At 38.9% G+C, this 20,856-nt stretch overlaps 1 protein-coding gene across 1 annotated transcript; it reads right to left on the bottom strand.

The window, feature by feature from the left end:
* Positions 1 to 525: 525 nt before the first annotated feature.
* Positions 526 to 19,244, bottom strand: LOC132856387 (BEN domain-containing protein 4). The gene is made up of 6 exons (XM_060885967.1): positions 18,480 to 19,244; positions 8,450 to 9,007; positions 6,281 to 6,375; positions 5,587 to 5,661; positions 5,039 to 5,279; positions 526 to 2,246 (listed from the first exon to the last, which is right to left on the bottom strand). The coding sequence occupies exons 1-6, from the start codon at positions 18,910 to 18,912 to the stop codon at positions 1,993 to 1,995; spliced, it is 1,656 nt and encodes a 551-aa protein (XP_060741950.1). The 5' UTR covers positions 18,913 to 19,244; the 3' UTR covers positions 526 to 1,992.
* Between the last annotated feature and the right edge of the window lie 1,612 nt (positions 19,245 to 20,856).

The raw sequence follows: 20,856 nt of genomic DNA, 5'->3' as shown, positions 1-20,856 counted from the left end.
ACTTCACTGTAGACTGATCAGGGTACAAAGCTGTGATATACATTCATATTCAAGCACATACACGGTGGAAAAAACAATGGTGCAAATACGTCAGACGTCTAGATATTTTAAATTGTCATAGAAGTTGAGTCATTTCAATATTGCAGTTGTATTGTAGAGAAACTATAGCAGCTCATCGACTGATAGTTTACTGCCATCTACCTACATAGAATAGAAATGCACTTAAATACAGCACATCAAATACATTTCAGTAGTTTGATGCTTCTGTTTGAGGCCTTAAATACCTAAAAATGCTTTAAAATGCTTCGACAATGCTGTTATATAACTACTACAATTACTACTTCTACTACTAACATAATATAGTATTTTGTTGTTGTTGTTCTTCTGCTTCTTCTTCTTCCGTTGCATATTTTGTATTATTTCTGTAACAGTTCTGTAACTGTCCTGATAGCAGGTATGCATACTATGTTTGATTGCATGAATAACATCTCTTGTCAGATTTTAATGAGAACACCCACAAATACAAAACTTTCCATTTAAATTATTATTTAAGAAAAACACCAACAAATGTTGACACTTGTTATAGCAATATTCTATTTACATTTAAGGACAAAGAACAGTTTATGGTTCATTTCACAGTGTCCACACAATTCCTATCTATAGGACAACAGGGTAACACAACCAGAGTAAAGAATGCCTCTCTCTCTCTGTCTCTCTCTCCTACACACACACACACACACACACACACACACACACACACACACACACAAATGGCAGGCTTACACATGTCTCCTATATTGTTCTTAAACTCAGTTAAGACCTCAGAAATAGCAATAGTTTCGAATTTTGGCTAGTTTTGTTGCTAACAGTATGATCAGTCAGATATTTCAGCATATGTAAAGTCCCAGCAGACAGAAATTGGCAGTATATGACATCTGAGTTCTGTTTAAGGCATCTCAGAGTTGTCTACAAGCAAAGAATTAGCTTTGCACATTGACCCATGGATAAGTTCAGGCTTTATGGTCGCACACGTCTTTGCAGTTAATAGTATATTCAATCAGGCCAGAAAACTATCTATAGAATTTTCTGGAACACCCATCATATGGTTTATATTAGCTTGGCCCCTAGAAACAAGAAACAGGTTGTCATGTCCTCACTTTTATATTCACAAACATGGACACGTCAGAATCGACTCCATCAAATAGCACAAAACTGATTATACCACAACAACCATGTGACCACAGAATATAAGGTGATACTTTGAACTTCCTCATCTAGGAGTAAATTCACTGATATGTTCTTCATTATATAGAATGCAATGTGAGAATAGCACCTTGTTATTATGTTATGTGTGTGCATACACAGACTCAGATATTAGGAAGCTCACATCCTTATTTACAGTGAACATCATTACAATTAATAGGTGTGTTTGTTTTTCTATCTTTTCTAAAATGTCATATGATGCTTAAATTAGGTGATTTGATGTTTTGTGTACTTCTCCATGCCACGTGTGACTCCATGCCCTGACAAACGCACTGCTGTGATGATGACCTGTGACTTGGCTTTTACAATATATACAGTGCTACAATATTACAGCAAGCAGCCTGGAGGAATTAATTTACAGTGCATGCTGTAGGGCAGTGTTTCTCACTCTTGGATCTGGAGTAACACCTGTCCTGCACATTTTGTTAATTTTCCTTGCTCTTAACAGTTTATTAACAACCATGAACTGGGTGATTTAGAGCAAGGAAAAGAGTGAAATGTACACCACAGGGGTGCTCCATCACCACGATTAAGATATCCCGCTATACAGAATGTGTTTGTGAATGTGAGTCTCTGGAATGCTGTTCAGTTTTCATATTGTCTGCTAAGTCAAGATGAAATCCTGGACACAATAACCCAACATAAATGTGGCTACAGCAGTATGACAGTAGAAGTTACTCTACTAAAGGTGCAAAACAGCCATTTAGTCTCAGTCCTCTTCAGAAAGTCCTAGTCCATGATGCCATTCTGTGAACCCTTCATAAAGAGCTCGTCTTGAGACAGCTGTCCATCGTAACCCTCTAGATAAAGGCTGCTACCGCTGCTGCTGCTCCCACTACCGCTGCCTCCACCTCCAGTCAGGAAGGTGCCCACAGCCCGGCCCTGGCGTGCATGACCCACTGCGTCACTGAACACCTTGTTAATCTGCTCCTCAGACGGCATCCACCAGTCAGGGTTTGACGCACAGTGCATCCGGATAAACTCTGGAGCAGTATTTACAGAGAAAAATAGACGTTAGACAACAACACATGGGAAGGTGTAAGAGTGCTCAGTAAATATAATATTAAAAGTGACACCAGACAATGTGACAGAATATTACAGGAAAATTAAAACACTTTAAGTGTGCCATAAGTCTGTATGTGCAGAGACAAAGGATGTAAACAAATATGAATACATTCTTAATATAAAGAAATAATGTTTTCTAAATGAATAGAAATAGAGATTCAAATAGGAAATGCACATTTTTATATTTTTAAAGCCTGCCAGAATGTTTTCTCAAGGCATCTGGTTGAGACTAGATGAAAGAAAAAGTCATCTAAGCAGCGGTTTTTACTTTCATGAGGGCACGATCAAGTCATCTGATATTAAAATCATTGGAAAAACCAGAGACCGAAGGGCAGGATGCATTTATTATGACATGCTGTCTGTACTGGCATTTCCACTGCTGGGTTTTTAAAGTGCTTTCCAGTGTTTCTGAGAGCACAGTTCATATATAATAAATAAAAACCTTCCAATATTAGGAACACTAACAAGATGCATGATAGAAATAGAGGAATTTCACTACACACCTAACAGAACAAATGTATAAGTTTGGAGCCCCTACAGCAGACAATTCCAGCTCATATAAGGCTAACATTATGATCATATTTAGCAGTAGCAATAATATTATGGACCTGGAAATTGACGCTGTACAAAACACAAATTCTGGTCTCGCAGCTTTACTGAGATGACGTGGGCTTTAAAGAAGTGCAGGTCAACAACGAGCACCTACTCAGCGAAATGTTTTCTTCATTTTCCACATTTTGTAAGATGTTGAGAGAAAACAAGTAATCAGAATGTGTTGAATTATGAACAAAACTGTACAAAACAAATATAATAGAAGTATTAGATCTACTGGAGTCTAGGAGTTCCTCAGGATGTTGTGGCTCAACTAAAAATAGACAAAAAATGGTTTTGGCTATTTAGATTTTCTGTTTATTACATTATTTACTTTTTAATCCCGCCTAGATTTTCTGCAAAGACCATGCAAGGTAGGAAGTGAGTTAAATACATGCAGTGGTAATAAAAGCTTGTCTAATGATGTCTAAATCTCTTCTAAGTGTGGTTTCCTCACACAGTTAATGTCATGCTTTGATCAAGTTGTTAGATAGTTACATGTATGTAGTGTGTATGTGTGTGTGTGTGTGTGTGTGTGTGTGTGTGTGTGTGGATGCACAAAGCCAAAATCTTTCTATGATCTAGCATTACAACCCAGCACAGGAACTCAGGGATGTTCCAGCATATCAATGCCTCTGTGTTCAAAGCATGAAGTTCATGGTTCTCCAATCTTCTTCCTTCATAGAAGAGTGGAGGTTATTATAGCAGCAAAGGGGGATGAAATACTGTATGAACTGGGATGTTATAAAACAGATGTTAAACCTTTGGCTATATAATGTATTGCACATGCAATATAGAAACATATTTTACTTCAGAAAACCTTGTACACGCCAGTATTTCACAACGTGAAGAGCATTGCCAGGCTGCCACACACATTCTATGTCCTTTCAAGCTTCTATGAGAACTTTGAACAGTGTTTCCATTATCTCAACCAGCCTCATAAGACTCCACTGTGAACAGTTGCCACAAACACTGAGCACTTTGCTAGTTATCATTACAACATCACTGTTTACTGTCTTAGAAATTCATTGCGAGTAATTAGATTGAAATGGACGTAAAAAGATACATTTACTGCTTCTGTATGGAAGTGGCCACTAAGCTGCCAGTCACTTGAGTTTGTTATTCAAGTTACTCCATGATCTATCATGAGCATCAGTGTGTGTGGGAGCCAAGTTAAGGGAGTTTAAGGGAGTTTTGAACCCTTAGTTAAGCGGAGCGTGGTATGTAATGAGACCGTAAAAGGGATGTTGCTTTGTGAAATGCTATCGATGTTTGCTGTGCACTGTGACATGTGACACCAGGTAAGCTACATGTGCTAATATCTTTGTTTTGTATACATGCTCTTGGCAGATTTAGGTCAGTTAAGCTAGCTAGTGTACAATATACATATATACATACACACACACACACACACACACACACACACACACACACACACACACACACACACACATATATATATATATATATATATATATATATATATATATATATATATATATATATACCCTTATATTCTTACATTTTATATTTTGTTTATTTTTTCTGATTTCGAGTTTCACAGAGCTCGGTGTTGGGGTTTGATGCTGGCTGTTCAGTACCCGGTTGGTGCTAAATTAAATAACTACAAACATTATGGAGACTCTTTGCATATACTGATACCAAGGGCTGCTACACTGTATACAAGAAGCTTTATTCGGATTGTCCGCTTTAAAACCGTCTACAAACTATTTTCTTATATCAAGTAACTGTAAACAGTTGAAATGTTGATCAGTAATCTTTTACAGTGTGTCATAAAATGTAGGAATATAGTCTTGAAATGTGAGAAATCGATAGGCTATTTAGCTAGTAAATATAAAGAGTCATCAAATTGACAAAAGTGAAAGAAAGAGAGACAAAATGATTAATTTACTTTGTACAGACAAACTCATAAATATCAATCTTCACAAACTGTTGATATGTTGTGTCAAACTAATTAACGGCTGGTTGATGACAGCCTCCTGACAGCTTGTTGACAGTCTATAGTGTCTACAGTAGACTATCCAAATATACAGTAGTATCCGCATGATCACAAAAGTCGACTGTGTTTTGATTTGCTCTCTGTGGTGATCTGCTGTACCTCTGAGGCAGCTGACTTTGACGGGGTTGAGCGGCCGTCTCTCTGGTCCTGTCTCGCTCATGTGGGCCGAGCGTTTTCTCTTTCCCAGGCCACATGAGTACTTCAACTCGTCTGTAGTGAACACAAAGCGGATGAGGTAGCGCAGCAACCGACGCCCGTCCTTCTTCGACGAGTTCACTGCCTCGTCCCACTGTTTGTTGGTGATGAAGAGAGGATAGTTCCCCAGCAGCTGCTTACTTCCCTGCTTGCAGAACAGTTAATAGTTGATCTACTATCATGTGTCATTTTTCCAAAAGAAAATAATCAGCTATTACTACGAGAACGACACTTAAGCGTATTGCATTACGGATAATAGAGTTTATGCTTGACAAAGGACAATTCATATCACTCAAGCAGAAAGATTATGATATTAAGCTTGACAAAAACAGAAACAGCAGCAATGAAGGAGCAACAGAAAATTACTTTCCTTAGCATCATTTTATGTAACATTGAGTCAAAGTGCTATTTTCACAGCCTTAATATAGCACAGAATTTGAATGTCGTCTCACTTCTGTTTTCGGTCTCTGATGACTGTTTATTTCGTAGTGGTTTGAATACTCCTGCATTGCACTCCTTGCACAAGTCTAAAAGACAAAAAAAAATAAGATTCCCTAAGTCTGCTGAGTTTGTACCTCAGTTTTAACGCTACCACAACACACGTCTGTCCAATGACATTCAAAGGGGATGCTCCAGAAACAATTTTTTTTCTTTCTATTTTTTAGTCATTTGCCAATTCTTACCCTTACACAGAATATTTAGTTTAACACACACTTCTTACAAGCTCAGACACATAAAGCCAGTCAACTGCCACTTTTCTGCTGCTCATGTTGTGTCACTGGGCAGTGTAACACACTCAGAGGAAAGCACTATCTGCCCTCATACACATACATGAGCTCACAGACACCCACAATTGTTTATTATTGCTTTGATTGACAGGGGAGTGAGAGTATGCCTTCCCTCCCACCTATGCTCCCTTTGGCTCCGAGCCCTGTTTGGTCATGGCTTTGTCATTAGGATTCACACTCCTGATGAGAGGGCCTTGTCTGGGAGCCAAAAACAGGTCTTAAGCTAAAAGGGATCTTTTAAATAAAGAAGCACTAATCCCAGTGTCAAATGTACACTAGTTCAGGTACAAGTTCAGTCTGTGCTAGTTAAGTGGCATACTATAATTTTCCATCCTGAATAAAATAGCAGTTTTATTACCTCAGTGAGTTGCTCCTCAGTTGGCGGTGGAGGAATGAACTGGTTGTAGTGTCCAAGGACAGACTTAAAGAAGTCCAGCACTGTCTGACATGGCACTGTATTATACACACACACACACACACACACACACACACACACACACACACACACACACAATATTCTAATTGTAGAAGGCTTTCAGAAATTCTTCAGACAAAAGCACTTAAATATACATTTGCATATTCATCGTTTCAGCAATCATAAGACTTTTGAGAGAAAAATAATTGTGGCTATGCATTAACAATTTCATTTTGTTTGAGTTGCACACAGTTGAGTTGACTGCACTGCTTGTGTCTTAGAATGTTGGATTAAAAAGTTTAGTTTTAATAAAACATCCGATTCTACAATGCATTGGAGAGATCCAAGATGTCGGCTCGGCAGTAGCACGCAAAGACCACTCCGGATACAATAAGGTGCTATTTACGTTGTGTATTGTCTTTTGTGTGATGTCTTGTCATTTTTTTTGCACTTTTGTCTTTTTTTTTTTTTGTCTTTTGTCCTGCGCTGTCTTCTTTGTCTTGTCCTGAACTGTTTGCACCAGGTTGCACAGATGCACTTTATGTATCTAGGACTACTTACTAAATTCTTATATTTCTGTCTTTGTTTTATGTAGCACCATGTTCCTGGAGAAACAGTGTCTCATTTTCCTGTGTACTGCAACAGCTATATATGGTTGAAATGACAATAAAAGCTTCTTGACTTGACCTGGCCTGACTTAACAGTCTATGCATCATGATATGTCTAGGTTTTTCTAGGTCTAGGTTAAGAGGCTGGAAATTTATTTCAAAAATGTAAATGTATAGAAATGCATAAGAAGGTGTGATAGCCAACTACACACTTTCTCATGTTTGTCTCTTTCTAACATATTTCTTGTTACAGTATAACATCTATAGTTCTGTTTTTTATGGAATTTAAAAAGAGGTCTTCTTTGTTTAATTAAAATCTATATAGAGTGAAATGTGTGAAACTCTTCTCCATGTTACAGCAATGTAGCATTATATACACTGAACAAAATTATAAAAGCGACACTTTTGTTTTTGCCCTCATTTTTCATAAGATGAACTCAAAGGTCTAAGACTTTTGCTATGTACACAAAAGGCCTATTTCTCTCAAATATTGTTCACAAATCTGTCTAAATCTCACAGATGTGGCATATCAAGATGCTGATTAGACAGCATGTTTATTGCACAGGTGTGCCTGAGGCTGGCCACTGTATAATGTGCAGTTTTACTATATCGGAGGGGTCCGGAGGGGTCCGGAAACCAGTCAGTATCTGGTGTGACCACTATTTACCTCACGCAGTGCAACACATCGCCAGATGCCTGTGAGCATTTTCCCACTCAAGTCGGTTATGACAACGAACTGCAGTCAGGTCGAGACCCCGATAAGGACGAAAAGCATGCACATGAGCTTCCCTGATGCGGTTTCTGACAGTTTGTTCAGAAATTCTTTGGTTATGCAAACCAATTGTTGCAGCTGGCCGGGTGGCTGGTCTCAGATGATCTTGGAGGTGAAGATGCTGGGTGTGGAGGTCCTGGGCTGGTGTGGTTACACGTGGTCTGCAGTTGTGAGGCCGGTTGGATGTACTGCCAAATTCTCTGAAATGCCTTTGGAGATGGCTTATTGTAGAGAAATGAACATTCAATTCACGAGCAACAGCTCTGGTGGACATTCCTGCAGTCAGCATGCCAGATGCACGCTCCCTCAAAACATGCGACATCTGTGACATTGTGCTGTGTGATAAAAACATTATAGAGTGGCCTTTTATTGTGGCCAGCCTCAGGCACACCTGTCAATCATGCTGTCTAATCAGCATCGTGATATGCCACCTGTGGGGTGGATGGATTTATCTCAGCAAAGGAGAAGTGCTCACTAACACAGATTTAGACAGATTTGTGAACAATATTTGAGAAAAATAGGCCTTTTGTGTACATAGAAAAAGTCATGGATCTTTGAGATTAGCTCATGAAAAATGGGTCAAAAACAAAAGTGTTGCGTTTATAATTTTGTTCAGTGTACGTATGTTAAGAACTGAAGAGGTGACTTACTTTTAAATGTTATGCCTAGTTATAAGGGCATTGTAATACAAATCAGGCTGACTAAAACCTGGGAAACATACAGCACCCACACCTGGAGCACTTTCCAGCTTTTGCCTCAGGTCCTCGTTCTCCTGCTGAAGACTCAGCACCTCCTGCTCCAGCTCCATGCACCGTGGGCAGCAGCCTTCCTCTTCCTCTTCTTCCTCAGGCAGGGTGGAGGAAGGGTGTCCGTACGAGTCGGAGGGTGCAGGAGATGCCCAGCCTCCCAGGTTGTGTGCTGGTGATGCGGGTGCTGCTGGTTCAGGCTCGGGCTGGTGGCAGCGTTCACTATCGGAAGATTGAGCTCCAGCCAGCATGTAGTTCTGCAGAGACTCGGTGAAGACCTGCAGGAGGGTTGACGTGTGCTGCGAGTTCCACTGTTGTCTGTGTTGACCCTCGTCCTCCACGCTGCCTGTCTTGGACTCGTCAGGCCTGGGCTTGGTAACAGCCTGTTCAGGTGAACATCCAGCCTCCTGCTTGATGATGGAGTTGATGGAGGAGGATGAAGGGCTCAAAGCCCGCTGTTGTCCCAACAACCTGCCATTGCTGTTAAGGAGGCTGAGCACCCGACTGCACTGCTGTGCAAATGCGTCCAAAATCAGCCGGTTTTCTGTGATAAAAAAAAAAATTATTATAAATGTATAAATAATTAAATAACACTTATACATTTTGCATCCATTTCAAGGATTTTTCTCCACGATAATGTTAAATATTGTCCTACTGATTACATCCATGGCACTCATTAGGCTTATAAGGTTTTAATGCACACTGTAGTAATCAACAATTTCAGTGAAAATGATATTAATCTAGCTATTTTAAAAAATTATGATCACTTCCATTTTTTCCTTCTGTCTGAAGGCACAATCTCAAAAACATAAACATGTGGTGCCCTGGTCAGAACACCTGAATGTTAGTGCAAGAAACAGGACTGTTAATGAACTCACAACATGACTTACTGACAGCTGCTGGGATTTTGGTGTTCCACAACGTTTTTTTTCTCGCATGTCAAAAGACCTGAATCTTTCTTCCGAACAGATATTTTATTAACAGCTGCTGAGATGTTAAAGTGTTAGTCGGTTAATCCTGTTTTACTAATTTGATGGGTTGAGTGTTTATATTTCCCATAACACTCACACTGGGACATTTCACTGTGTATCAGTTCGCTCGGCTGTGTTCACCGCATTCCCACTTCCTGTCTCAATACAATTACTCCAGTGGAGTTCTACACATCATCAGCACACATGGCAAACTACTCTTGAGTAATACATTTAGCTTAGAACATTAACGTTCATCAGTTAAATAAGAAAAGCAAGAAGGGACGACAGGCTTATCATGTGCAATAAAGCGAGTGTGTGGCTTCTGTTTCTAACCAGTCAAGCAAAAATAAACATTTGACTATATACTGTCTGAAATTTCAGCAACTTTAGATGAATTTCTTGTTTATAGAAGTGATATACAGTATAAACACAATATAACACTTGCAATCGTGAGGTTATTATTACTTGCTTGTGAAATATTGCTTAAATATAATTTATAAGTTCTCACTAAAATGATGCAACTGCAATGAAATCTCTGACAAACCTATCTTCAAACTTCTCCCAAGCTGCCACACTCCTCTATTGAACCTTGTTATGCCTTGTACATTATTAGGAAAAGAGGCAACTTCAGTTGGAGGCAAAACTCATTTCTTTGCCAGTAAACATAAGCATGAAATTAGCAATATTTCATGCCAAAACTGCAAATCAGCCTTTCTAAAAAAAAAAAATCGTTGAATATGTAAATACTTTTAAAACACCCTCTTTAATGCTTGAAGGTAAACTATTGAAATTAGAAATACAGACTATAAGGTCTCTTTTCCGTGAGTAGTGAGCTGTCATTACTGAGCTGTGTGACACTTCTGAAACTCTCCCTGAATTTTCTGCCTCGACACCTCTCTGTTTCTCACATCGAAAACGAATTCCATCAGCAACAGTTTTCTGAATAACCCTGCATTCGCACTAGCGCTGACACGACACGTCAAACACGTCAAGCTACTTTAGTGTAATAATCTACACACAAGACAGACATAACCTAATACCTACACAGCACTACATGTGAATAAAGAAAGAGAGTTAAATCAAATAAGAAATAGAAATATAAAAAACAAAGAGCAGACAGACTGGGCAAGGAAAACTATTTTTCTTTAAAAAATTAGTATTAAGAAAGTATTTATACAGGAGTTCACTATAATGTGTAAGTCTAGTTTATTATGTTGTGTGGAAAATATTGCTCTGTGGAAAAGTTTGTGCTGTTTATCTCAGTCGCAGTACAAATATCCATGGTAAATGACGATGAAATAAAAAGGTACAAAAAGCAACAGCATCCATGTGCAGTAGATGGAGTAAGTCAATATAAGTCATTTTGTTGTGTGAAATTATCAGGTGTTTTTTCCTTTCACAAATTTTAGAACTAAATTCAAATGTTTGTCCATTGGCAGGTGTGAATATAATATTTACTCACCGGTCATGTACATCTATAAAAAAAAAAAAATCAATTAACAAAATCAAAAGAGATCCATTTCAAGCTTAAATGGTATTTATAAATCACCAAAGGGTTAATGTTTTCTGTAATGTCACTGTAAAGCAATAGGATAAGGTAAAGAAAATGAAGAAATATGCTTGCTGATACATTTTAGATCTGTTCAATTAACCCGACACTTTTCACCTTTTCACAGAGCAAGCACAGAGTTACGCATTACGAATAGGGTCAGAATACATAAAGCTTTTTTTTTTTCATTTTTAAATATTACTAGTAAACGAATATATTTTTAGAGTTGTTCTTAACATAAAATGCAATTAAAAGCTCACTATCGACGACTGCAGAAACATCACCTGTGAGGCAGCCGTGTTAAAAAAAAGGTAAACTAAACTGAAACATCTATTACAAAGACCATAAAGATTTAGAACTAAATTTAATCATTACACTGCATCACACTGTGAACCTGAGCAGGTAAAAGCAAGCGCAGTTAAAACATGTTGCTAATGCAAAGGAACAATTTGAAAAGCTAATCCAGTTTCTAAAAATGGACATAAATTTCTGCTGGACATAATGGCAGCACAAAAAGCATCTACCGGAGAAACACCAAAGCTAAGATTTTGAGAAGTGGGCAGGTTGAGATGAAGCCACATGATATTTAGGAATAAAGGAATTACAAAACAGAACCCATGAAGGTGGAAGAGGATGGACATGACTCTGTAAAACCAATGTATTTGTACTAACAAGGTATCCCTGACAACCAGCAGTAAAATTTAAATATATAAATTCTCATTAACAACCAAAACAGAGTGAAAAAATCTCTACTGGCATGAACATGATCTATTTGCACATGCTTAATAAAGGTTTAATAAATAAATGATATAAATCAACCATTTGTATGGCTGGAGGCTCAGAGAACGTACTCCTGCAGTCAATATCTTACCGCTGATTACACATTAACTTCAACAGAAAATTCAGTTTGTGTCTTTGCACTACACAGAACACCCAACAATCAGACTGATTAGTACATATAGATGCAAAAATCTCATGCGAAGACACTTCGAAAACGAAATCTACCCGGTACATCAACCCCGAAAGACCAAAGAACAGTTGTACAGTTAAGAAGCATGTAGCAGCCTGTCTTGTGTGAGCCTTACACAAGATTGTGCAGACAGCCGTGTTTATAATTGACGTTTAGAGCAGAACACCTGGGGCCTGCATTATGGCAGGTAAGTGATTACATGCTACTACCATCTCATTATACTCTCATAGCTACAGCATGATGAACAACTGTGCACTTTCCACACCTTCTCCATGTATTCCCAAGCTCCAGTGCTCATTTAGCTACATGTTCTCGCCCTGACTCTCCAGGGTCATTACTGAAATTAACTATCATGTTACACTACCGACACTCTTCGGCTTTAACATACTTCTTAATACCTTATTCTCTAACAAAAGACTTATTTTAGGTGATCAGTACTGATAACCAGGCTGCAAGTCATTAGAAAATGCACCAGTTCATTCAACCTAGAACTGAAAGTATATTATAGTATGTCAAACTATTTACATATACTGTATGAAACATTTTGCAGTATTGTAGTTCAGCTTGGCCTGCACTGTTACAATAATCCTGCTAATGGATTTGCAGTTTGAAATCCTCCTTAAAGTCAGGAGACTAGGCCATGCGATGCCTTCTTGAGTTCTTGGCTATATGACTGTGGTCATCGTCTTTATGAAATTTCCACCTTCTCGTCAGATTCGGTTTCTTGGTTGATGAGATTAAATTCCCCTCTAATATGTCCTGCTACATTGCACCATTCATGTTTCCTCTGATGGTGTATAATGCCCCACTACGGTGTACGGTGAAGCGGCTCGGTATACTCAAACTCCCACCTCCATACAGTACTTCACTGTGGGTGTCTCGGGATCATACACACAAATCTTCTTTCAACAAACTCTGTTTTGAACGCTTCACTTAAAAATGGTTGAAATAATTGTAGCAACCAGTATATTTATGTCATATGTCATGTTCAAGGTTGTTGCTCTGACTCTGTATCTGTTTCCATGCATCTGTTGCTTAATAATGTTGTCCCTGAGAACTTTAGGAAGCTACTTCACCTTTAGCAGGATTGCCACTTGCATGAACATTTTCCAAACAAAATCGTAGTGACACCAGTTGCAAATTAGCATGGGAATTTTTTTTGCATCATTTATAGCTAGAACCTGATTTCTTAATGTAACCTTTACATATGTACTGTATATTGTTAATATTTACAGCGTACACCCTTATCCAAGAGCAACATACATTTATCTTATTTAAACAACTGTAAAGTTAAGGGATAAGGACCTCTATCTAGGGTCCAGTAGTGACAGACTGGTGGTCCTGAATGGTCCTTGAACCTTCACAACCTTCTAATCAGTAAGACAACATCGTAATCACTGAGCTACCTGTCGGAAATATCATCGTGGATGACGGCTCATCGGTTGAAACTCAATCCCAGCAAAACAGAACTGCTGACAGGTCAGGATCTTTCAATATCCCTACATAACGATCTGATCTCCCCTTTGGTGTTGTAAAGGACAATCAACTCTCCTTCACAACATCAGAAACATTCGGCCATTTTTGTCCACACAGGTTGCCCAGGGACTTATTCAGTCTCTAGTCATTTCAATGCTGGACTACAGCAACTCACTCCACCCCACTGCTGCGATCCTTCCACTGGTTCCCGTAGCTGCATGCATCAGATTCAAACCACTGATGTGTCGAAAGCCAAAAACAGACCAGCTCCTTTTACCTCAAAGCTCTTGTCACTTCTCACACTGCACCTCGCTCCCTCAGAACACTGCTCGACTGGTCCCACAATCTTTCAGGGTAAGAGGTAGATATATAGCGAGACACTTTTCTTTTAAGTTCTGGCATCGAGGTGGTGGAATGGACTTTCCCTAGATGTCCAAATAGCTGAGTCCCTGGCGATCTTCAAACTACGGGTGAAGACCTACTCCTTCCTGAAATACTTGAACTAGCACTTTTCCCTGTTTGTTGTATGTGTATATTAAAAATAAATAAATAAATAAAAAACCCTTAACAGTCTGTAACCTACCGAAGCAGTGTTAATGTATTCATCTATAGAGACTCAAAAGCATTGCTGTACGTCGCTCTGGATAAGAACGTCTGTCAAATGCAGTAAATGTAAATGCAAATGTAAGCTACCACTTGCCCAACAACATGGTCTGATTTCAGTACAAAAGATACTGTATTAGGTGTGTAAATTTATTTGCAATAAATATATGCACTAAATACATCCTTTAAATTTCTTTTGTGTCAAATATGTTTCATAAAACAAACAGTTTTAAACACAGATTCTAAATGTCATTATTCATGATTATTAAATCATTTGCTGGTAAAGATCAGAAACCCATGAGCTGTATTACACCACACTCCCTATATAACTATACCGTTATAACTGAATAAATAACCATCCTCAACAGGGATGTAATCTTCCTCAATCATACTCATCTTTTTCAGTGGCGTATCTCCTTTTTTGGCCCTTAATAATTCCCACTGGATTCAGTGTAAATCTGACGCCAGTGTATCCCTTTCAGGTTTGTTTAATTAAACTTCACTTGAGCAGTTTCTGCTACCTGCTGGCCCTTTCCTTAACCACTTCTTCCTCTCAGAAGGATTATTTTGCCATTAGTGTGCTTAGTAGGGCATGAAAATCTGTAAATCTGCTGTGACGTTGTTTATTGTAGGAAGCCGAATGTAAATGAAAGTCATTTGAGCTGAAATTTAAATGGACTGACTTCACACTCGTACATTTTTCTCCTTTCTTCCCTCTACAGCTGTCTGGTGATTTCTTGTGTTTGGAAGGATGATTATGAATTTGTTACCCTCACACAAAGGAAAGGGGCAACCAATTACAGAGGCATGCAGTTACTGTGGCAGCCATGCGATGTGCGGCCATGTGACGCCTGCAGTCACTGCGTCTTGTCTATCGGAGGAGAGCAGATGTGGAGATTTATTAATATGCACAGCAGCTCTGTTGACTCACTGAGACGTGTTTGATGATATCTTTCCCTCACACTTCTCTTTTCCTTTGCTCCTCACTTCCATCCTCTGGCTTCCTCACTCTCTCTCTCTCTCTTGTCTTCTCTCGCTCATGCATTTTCTGCCTTTATTTCCTTTCCTTTCTCTCCTCTTTCTTTTCATGTCTCATTCTTCCCTTATTTCACATTCATCGGACATCCTGTCTTTTATCTTTATCACTGCATGCAACATGCCACGCCGAGAAAGCCTCTTGATATTTCATTAAACACAACATGCGCCGCAGAATGAAATTTATGAGCCTCATTTGTTTTAATCACGATCTCAGCCAGGATTGGGAGAACTTTGAAATGTAATTTAGCTTTATTGCTCAGTTTCCAGTCTAAGTATTAGATAGGTGAGTCTTTATGAAACATTGATGGTATTAACTGCAGATCTAGAAATCAGCTATTCTGGACATTGAACAAATCCATGTAAAATGACAAAAGAATTAATTAATTATTATATTTTTTTTTTAACCATATGAGATCATCTGTTTAAACTAATCTAAGTTAAAAAAATACTAAGGTCTCTGGTTCCCAGGCCAAGCTTACTTACGTATAATCCTCAACTAAAAAAAGACTTTCAGTGGAAAATCACATTTCATTTTAATTCTAGACACCATTACATTAAATCCATGACTCGGAAAGTGGAACTAAAATACAAAACTGACGAAGACACACAAGTGACACTTCTATTATTTTTGATTTATTATTATTTGGTAACTTAGTGATGCAATAAGCCACTCAAAAGTTCAACCATCCAAAGTTTCATTGGCTTTTCAGAGCAATAAGTAATACCAGGAAATAGAAAGGCACTTGTTTAAATTCTAACAACCTGATACATACATAATGAATGCACAATAGTAATAGGTAGTAATGATGCAAGCCTACAGTAGAAACATTAATAATTTCTGCCGTGTTTGGACTGATTTCTTTTCTAGTTATTTCTCTCTGGCAATTGTGCAGCAGTGTGAATCATTAGCTCAACAAACATAATCTGAACTAAAGGCTAATCACTGGGAGCAGAACAATAATGTAAATGCATGAGATTTTTTTACTGAAAAATGGCATCATGAACAATCTGGATCTGCCCTTAACTGAACACCTGCAAAGGTGTTTTGGAGGAATCACACGAAGACTCGGGTTTTGTTGCCAGAGGGTTCTGTTATTATCATGCAATATCAGACTGAGCCGGTCTGCAGAGCGACTCCTGATCTAACTCATCGTAGCCAATATATATGTTGCCCATACATTTCTACACATCATCCCAACATCTGATTCATACAGTATCTAGGGCCACCCTGACTATACGAACTGTTGGGCCACTCTCCCTAGGTCTAGGCTACGTTACCATATGTGGTTACATTCCAATGCACATACAGTGGACACATTAATCTACAATATACCATACACCTAGCTAATTTCCATGCTCATATTGTTTCTACATATCACAATGAATACAATTCTTCTACAGGTGCAGTAATAATGCAGTAGGTGTCTCTGGTGGTGAAATAGAGCACGATGCATGCGACTGTTGTTGGAAAACCATCAAAGTTCCTTGCTATGTGGAACTGGTGCCAGCTCTCTGAGAAGGTTCCAGAGAAAGATGGCTTTATACAGCAGCATACATCACTATGAGATTGTGTGTAAGTTCTGGACATGCATTTGATGTGCAGTTAAAAAAAGGTGAGTCTTATTCATGGCTATCAGAAACATCATTACAAAAATAACTAGTGTTTGCTGCCAATCCAAATCACTGACTGAAGTTTAAATCAAGGCTAAAAATAATTTGCTCAATCAAGTTTCTTCCAAGAAATCTAGAGATCAAGCTATCCAATTTCCAACAAAACAAATCCACAGACCAGGCCTTTAAGACCTAACATATCAAACTACATATATCTGAGAGCAGCTGGAATTACTCAGTATGTGTAATTCAGAAGCAGTTTGCTGTAGCTAAAATGAGTTGAGCTGTCACATGTGGAGATGACAAAATGTTCAGGATATAGACAGTTAAACAGATAACATAAAACCCCCTTCACCTAAAACTGGAGCTACATTTAAACAAACAAACAGCTGCATGCTTGAGCAGCTGAGGTTTTTAGATATACCTAATATATACACCAAAAATTGGCTGACAGTAGCCTGACTGCTGCTTTCATAATTTATCAGCTCACTTTTCCCTTAGACGACCAGAGGGATCAGAATAAAAGAACCGTTTTATTAACACAACCCCTGCACCAAGCCACTTTTAATAGAATTTTTTTTTTTTGCAAATATTAAGTTGTAGTTAATTTGAATTTAATGAATCTAAAAATATAAAAAAAAATAAAACAGTAATTATGGCATGTGTGAGTTTAAACAGCATATGTTTAAAGCTGGAAATAACTAAAACTAGAAGTAAAAGACTCCAGTCTTGTGATATCTGGCAAAGGGTTTTTACCAATTACCGATGGTTGAAAGTCCAAACTTTTGCAAATATCACAATAACTTTTTTATGTCATCAAATATAGAAACAAAAAATTTTTGCAAAAAATAAAATGCTGTTTATTAACAATAGTTTGCTGAGATTGTGTTCACTTTTTTGTTGAGAGGTGCACAAACAACCGTATCTCACCATTATCCTTTCACAGTTTGGATAAATCATTTTTTCATCAGTTTTTCACTACAGCAATGTTGTTGGCTGGATATTGATGGTTGGGGAACTGTTTCTCAAACCAGCAAGAACACTGAGTTTTATAAGCTCCAGCAACCTGCCGTACGGAGAATACACTGCTTTCTAAATAACATGTGGTCTGCAGTGGTCCTATTCCATTAATGGACAGGATATCAGATTGCTGACAAATTGTGTAGAGCAACAGATGGGCTACAGAGAGTAACTGTATACTTACAAGGTGCAAGTACATGGTAGGAGTATCTACATATTAGCAATGACTACTGTAATGTCATAGAATTTTCAGCTTTCTATTTCAGCTGTTTTATTTACAACCATACAGAACCCCTAGTGTTTATCAAACCTCCAGGGTCTGAATATATTAAATCCTGCTGTGAGAAAAAATACAGCGTTGGGTTGCCAGCTGCATCTTGTCTTGAACATTAATGCTATGCATGTCATTTTCAGCCTGGGAGATTCACTCTATAGAATAATTCTGTATTTAATCCTTTATACTCTCCGACTAAAGAATAGAAAACTGTACTATTCAATGTCATCCCTTTTACCTGGAAAGATGCAAATAGTTTACCTTAATGAAAGGTCCAAGAGTGGTCATTAATCCTTAAATAATTTCAGTGGTAGACTATTTATTTATTATCATCCAAATCATAAACAGTACAAAAGCTGTACAATATGTGAGAATTTAATAGATTTTTTGCTGAGAATTTTCTAGGCCATGATATCTCTCCAGCAGGACAAGATATCTCTGTATCTTTAGCGTTCTAAGTCTCACTGCTGAAAGAAACTTTCTCTGGAGAACTTGTCTACATACCTGAGCTGATTTCGTAACTGCAGTCTGGAGACTGGTGGCCCGCGGGGTACCGGACTCTCCCCTGGCGGCCAAAGAACGCCGCTGCGCTGCCTAACGCTGATGAGACTGATGGCGATGACGATGCTGATGCTGAGCAGGAGGTCGCGACTCTGGGCCTCATTTCCCCGCTGAAGCGATGTACAGATGGAGACTGATGTTGCGTTTGCTGGATGGTTGGATGATGGAGCTGTAGTCTCTGTTGATACGGATACGGCTGACTGTGCGCGATGGCGTGAGCGCGCCGCTGGCTCGCGCCGTCCCCCAGCTGTGGGATCTCCACCATGGTGGGTCGATCGTGCCTCGCCTTCGCACGCCTGCTTGCGAAGCTCCGCGGCTGGCCGCCCATTTTGGGCTCCGAGAGACCGTTGTCCGCCGCCAGCATCTCATCCTCCATGACCCGCGACGCTAAATCTCCAGTGCGCGCGCTCGCTGTCGCTTCGGGTGACGTCGAGTCCGGCGCTGACGGATTAAAGCGCTGCGCTCTCGTGCTGCCTCTCTGTCGCTTTCACGGTGTCTCGGCGTCTCGCCGCGCGTCTCAAAACACTTCCAACTGTGAGTGAGGTGACTTTACTGACACGCTGCTGCTCCAATCCCCTGGCGAGAACAACGCGCTTCTACCAACGGGGAAACACTGGCGGGACCGGCGCGCGCCCTGCGGGGCATCTGCACCGAAAAGTGGGAGTGTCAAACGATAGAGCAGCGTTAGCTTCCATTAACGCACACGGAAGCCGGCCATGTTTGTCATGTAGCCTTTTGACTTGTGCCTAGCAGACAATAAAGCTGAACACACACACACACACACACACACACACACACACACACACACACACACACACACACACACACACATAAACAGAAAAAAACACTCCTTTAGTCAACTACAAAAGTAATAGATCATAGATGCTGAATTCTAAATAGAACCCATTACTCAACAACCTCTATTTTTATATCAACATAACAGCTCTATATTTGTTCTTATATTACTTTGATATACATCAGGGACACTTGGTAATTTTAGTGCCATTTGTATGAAGGCTTTCGTATCAGGATGAACAGTATGCGTTACTATATGAGATAAGAACAAGTAATTAAACATGAATAAGGTTTTCAGCACACACTTAAAATGTAAAACCCTTAATGGCTCTTCAGTTGTCCCTGTGGGAGAAAGATCATCAGTTTTCTGATCAGAAATTAGACCAATTTCACTTTTTATTGGATGCTAAGAACCTTTAATTGTCCAATAATCCCATAAAGAACCTGGTGGTCAAAGTTTTACGATGATGGAAACATATTTGGTACCTTTAGTGTGTATATTTCTATCTTTAAATAATCTAAAAATACTAATAATTAAAGGACATAACTGTACTTCAAGAAGTTTTACAAAAGCTTTAGCTACCATAAAAAAGCATGGGTTTATGTATTACCTGGTTAAACATGTGCTACAGACTCCAAATTATTATTCATTATTCTTTTTAATACCCAGAATATATCAATACATTTTCATTTAAGATTCCCCAACCTTTGGATTAAAATCATGTTAAGAGTATATATTTTTAAGATTGTATAAGTATAGATTTATAAGGATTTAAGAGAACATTGCATTAAGGTTATATTTTGAATGGTTCCCTCTCTGTTACTCAATAAATTACGCGCCACCAGTCTGGTTTTTGAGCCGCTAAGTGTAATAACTGAAAAGGACAGCAGAGGGCGACACTCAAGCATTGTTTATGTCCCTGTTTGCACGTGATTAGGACCACAAGTACACCTGTCCATTCATGCGGGTATCTAATCAGCCAATCATGTGGCAGCAGCACAAGGCATATAATCATGCAGATACAGTTCAAGCGTTTCAGTTCATTTTTACATCAAACGTCAGAATGAGTGAAATGTGTGGTCTCTGTGGCTTAAATTGTGGCATGGTCGTGAAAACTGCATGTTGTTTGGGAATTTGGGACATTCAGGAAATCATCAGTTATGATACTGTATGTGAACATCACACCATGTTATAATAACGTGCACTCAATTCAGAGGTTTTCAACTCAAAAAACAAGCATGGCTGTTTGAATTTCTTCTTATTTTGGGAAAAGACAATTAATGAGGTCGGGCACTGATGTTGGGGTGAGAATTGGTAAACCATATCTTCATGATCACTTTGTGCACAGGGGCATTGTCATGATGAGTGATTTGTTCTAGTGAAGGGGAAATCTTAATGATCAAACATCCAAAGACATTATGCACTATTGTGTGCTTCAATGTATGTGGCGAGAGTCTGGGGAAGACCAGGATGTGATGGTCTGGTGTTTACATCCATTTGGCCATATAATGTATGTACATGATA

The sequence above is a fragment of the Tachysurus vachellii genome, chromosome 13 (genome assembly GCF_030014155.1).
Source record: "Tachysurus vachellii isolate PV-2020 chromosome 13, HZAU_Pvac_v1, whole genome shotgun sequence".
Taxonomy (NCBI): Eukaryota; Metazoa; Chordata; class Actinopteri; order Siluriformes; family Bagridae; genus Tachysurus; species Tachysurus vachellii.
This window is presented reverse-complemented; position numbering and strand designations above follow the sequence as displayed.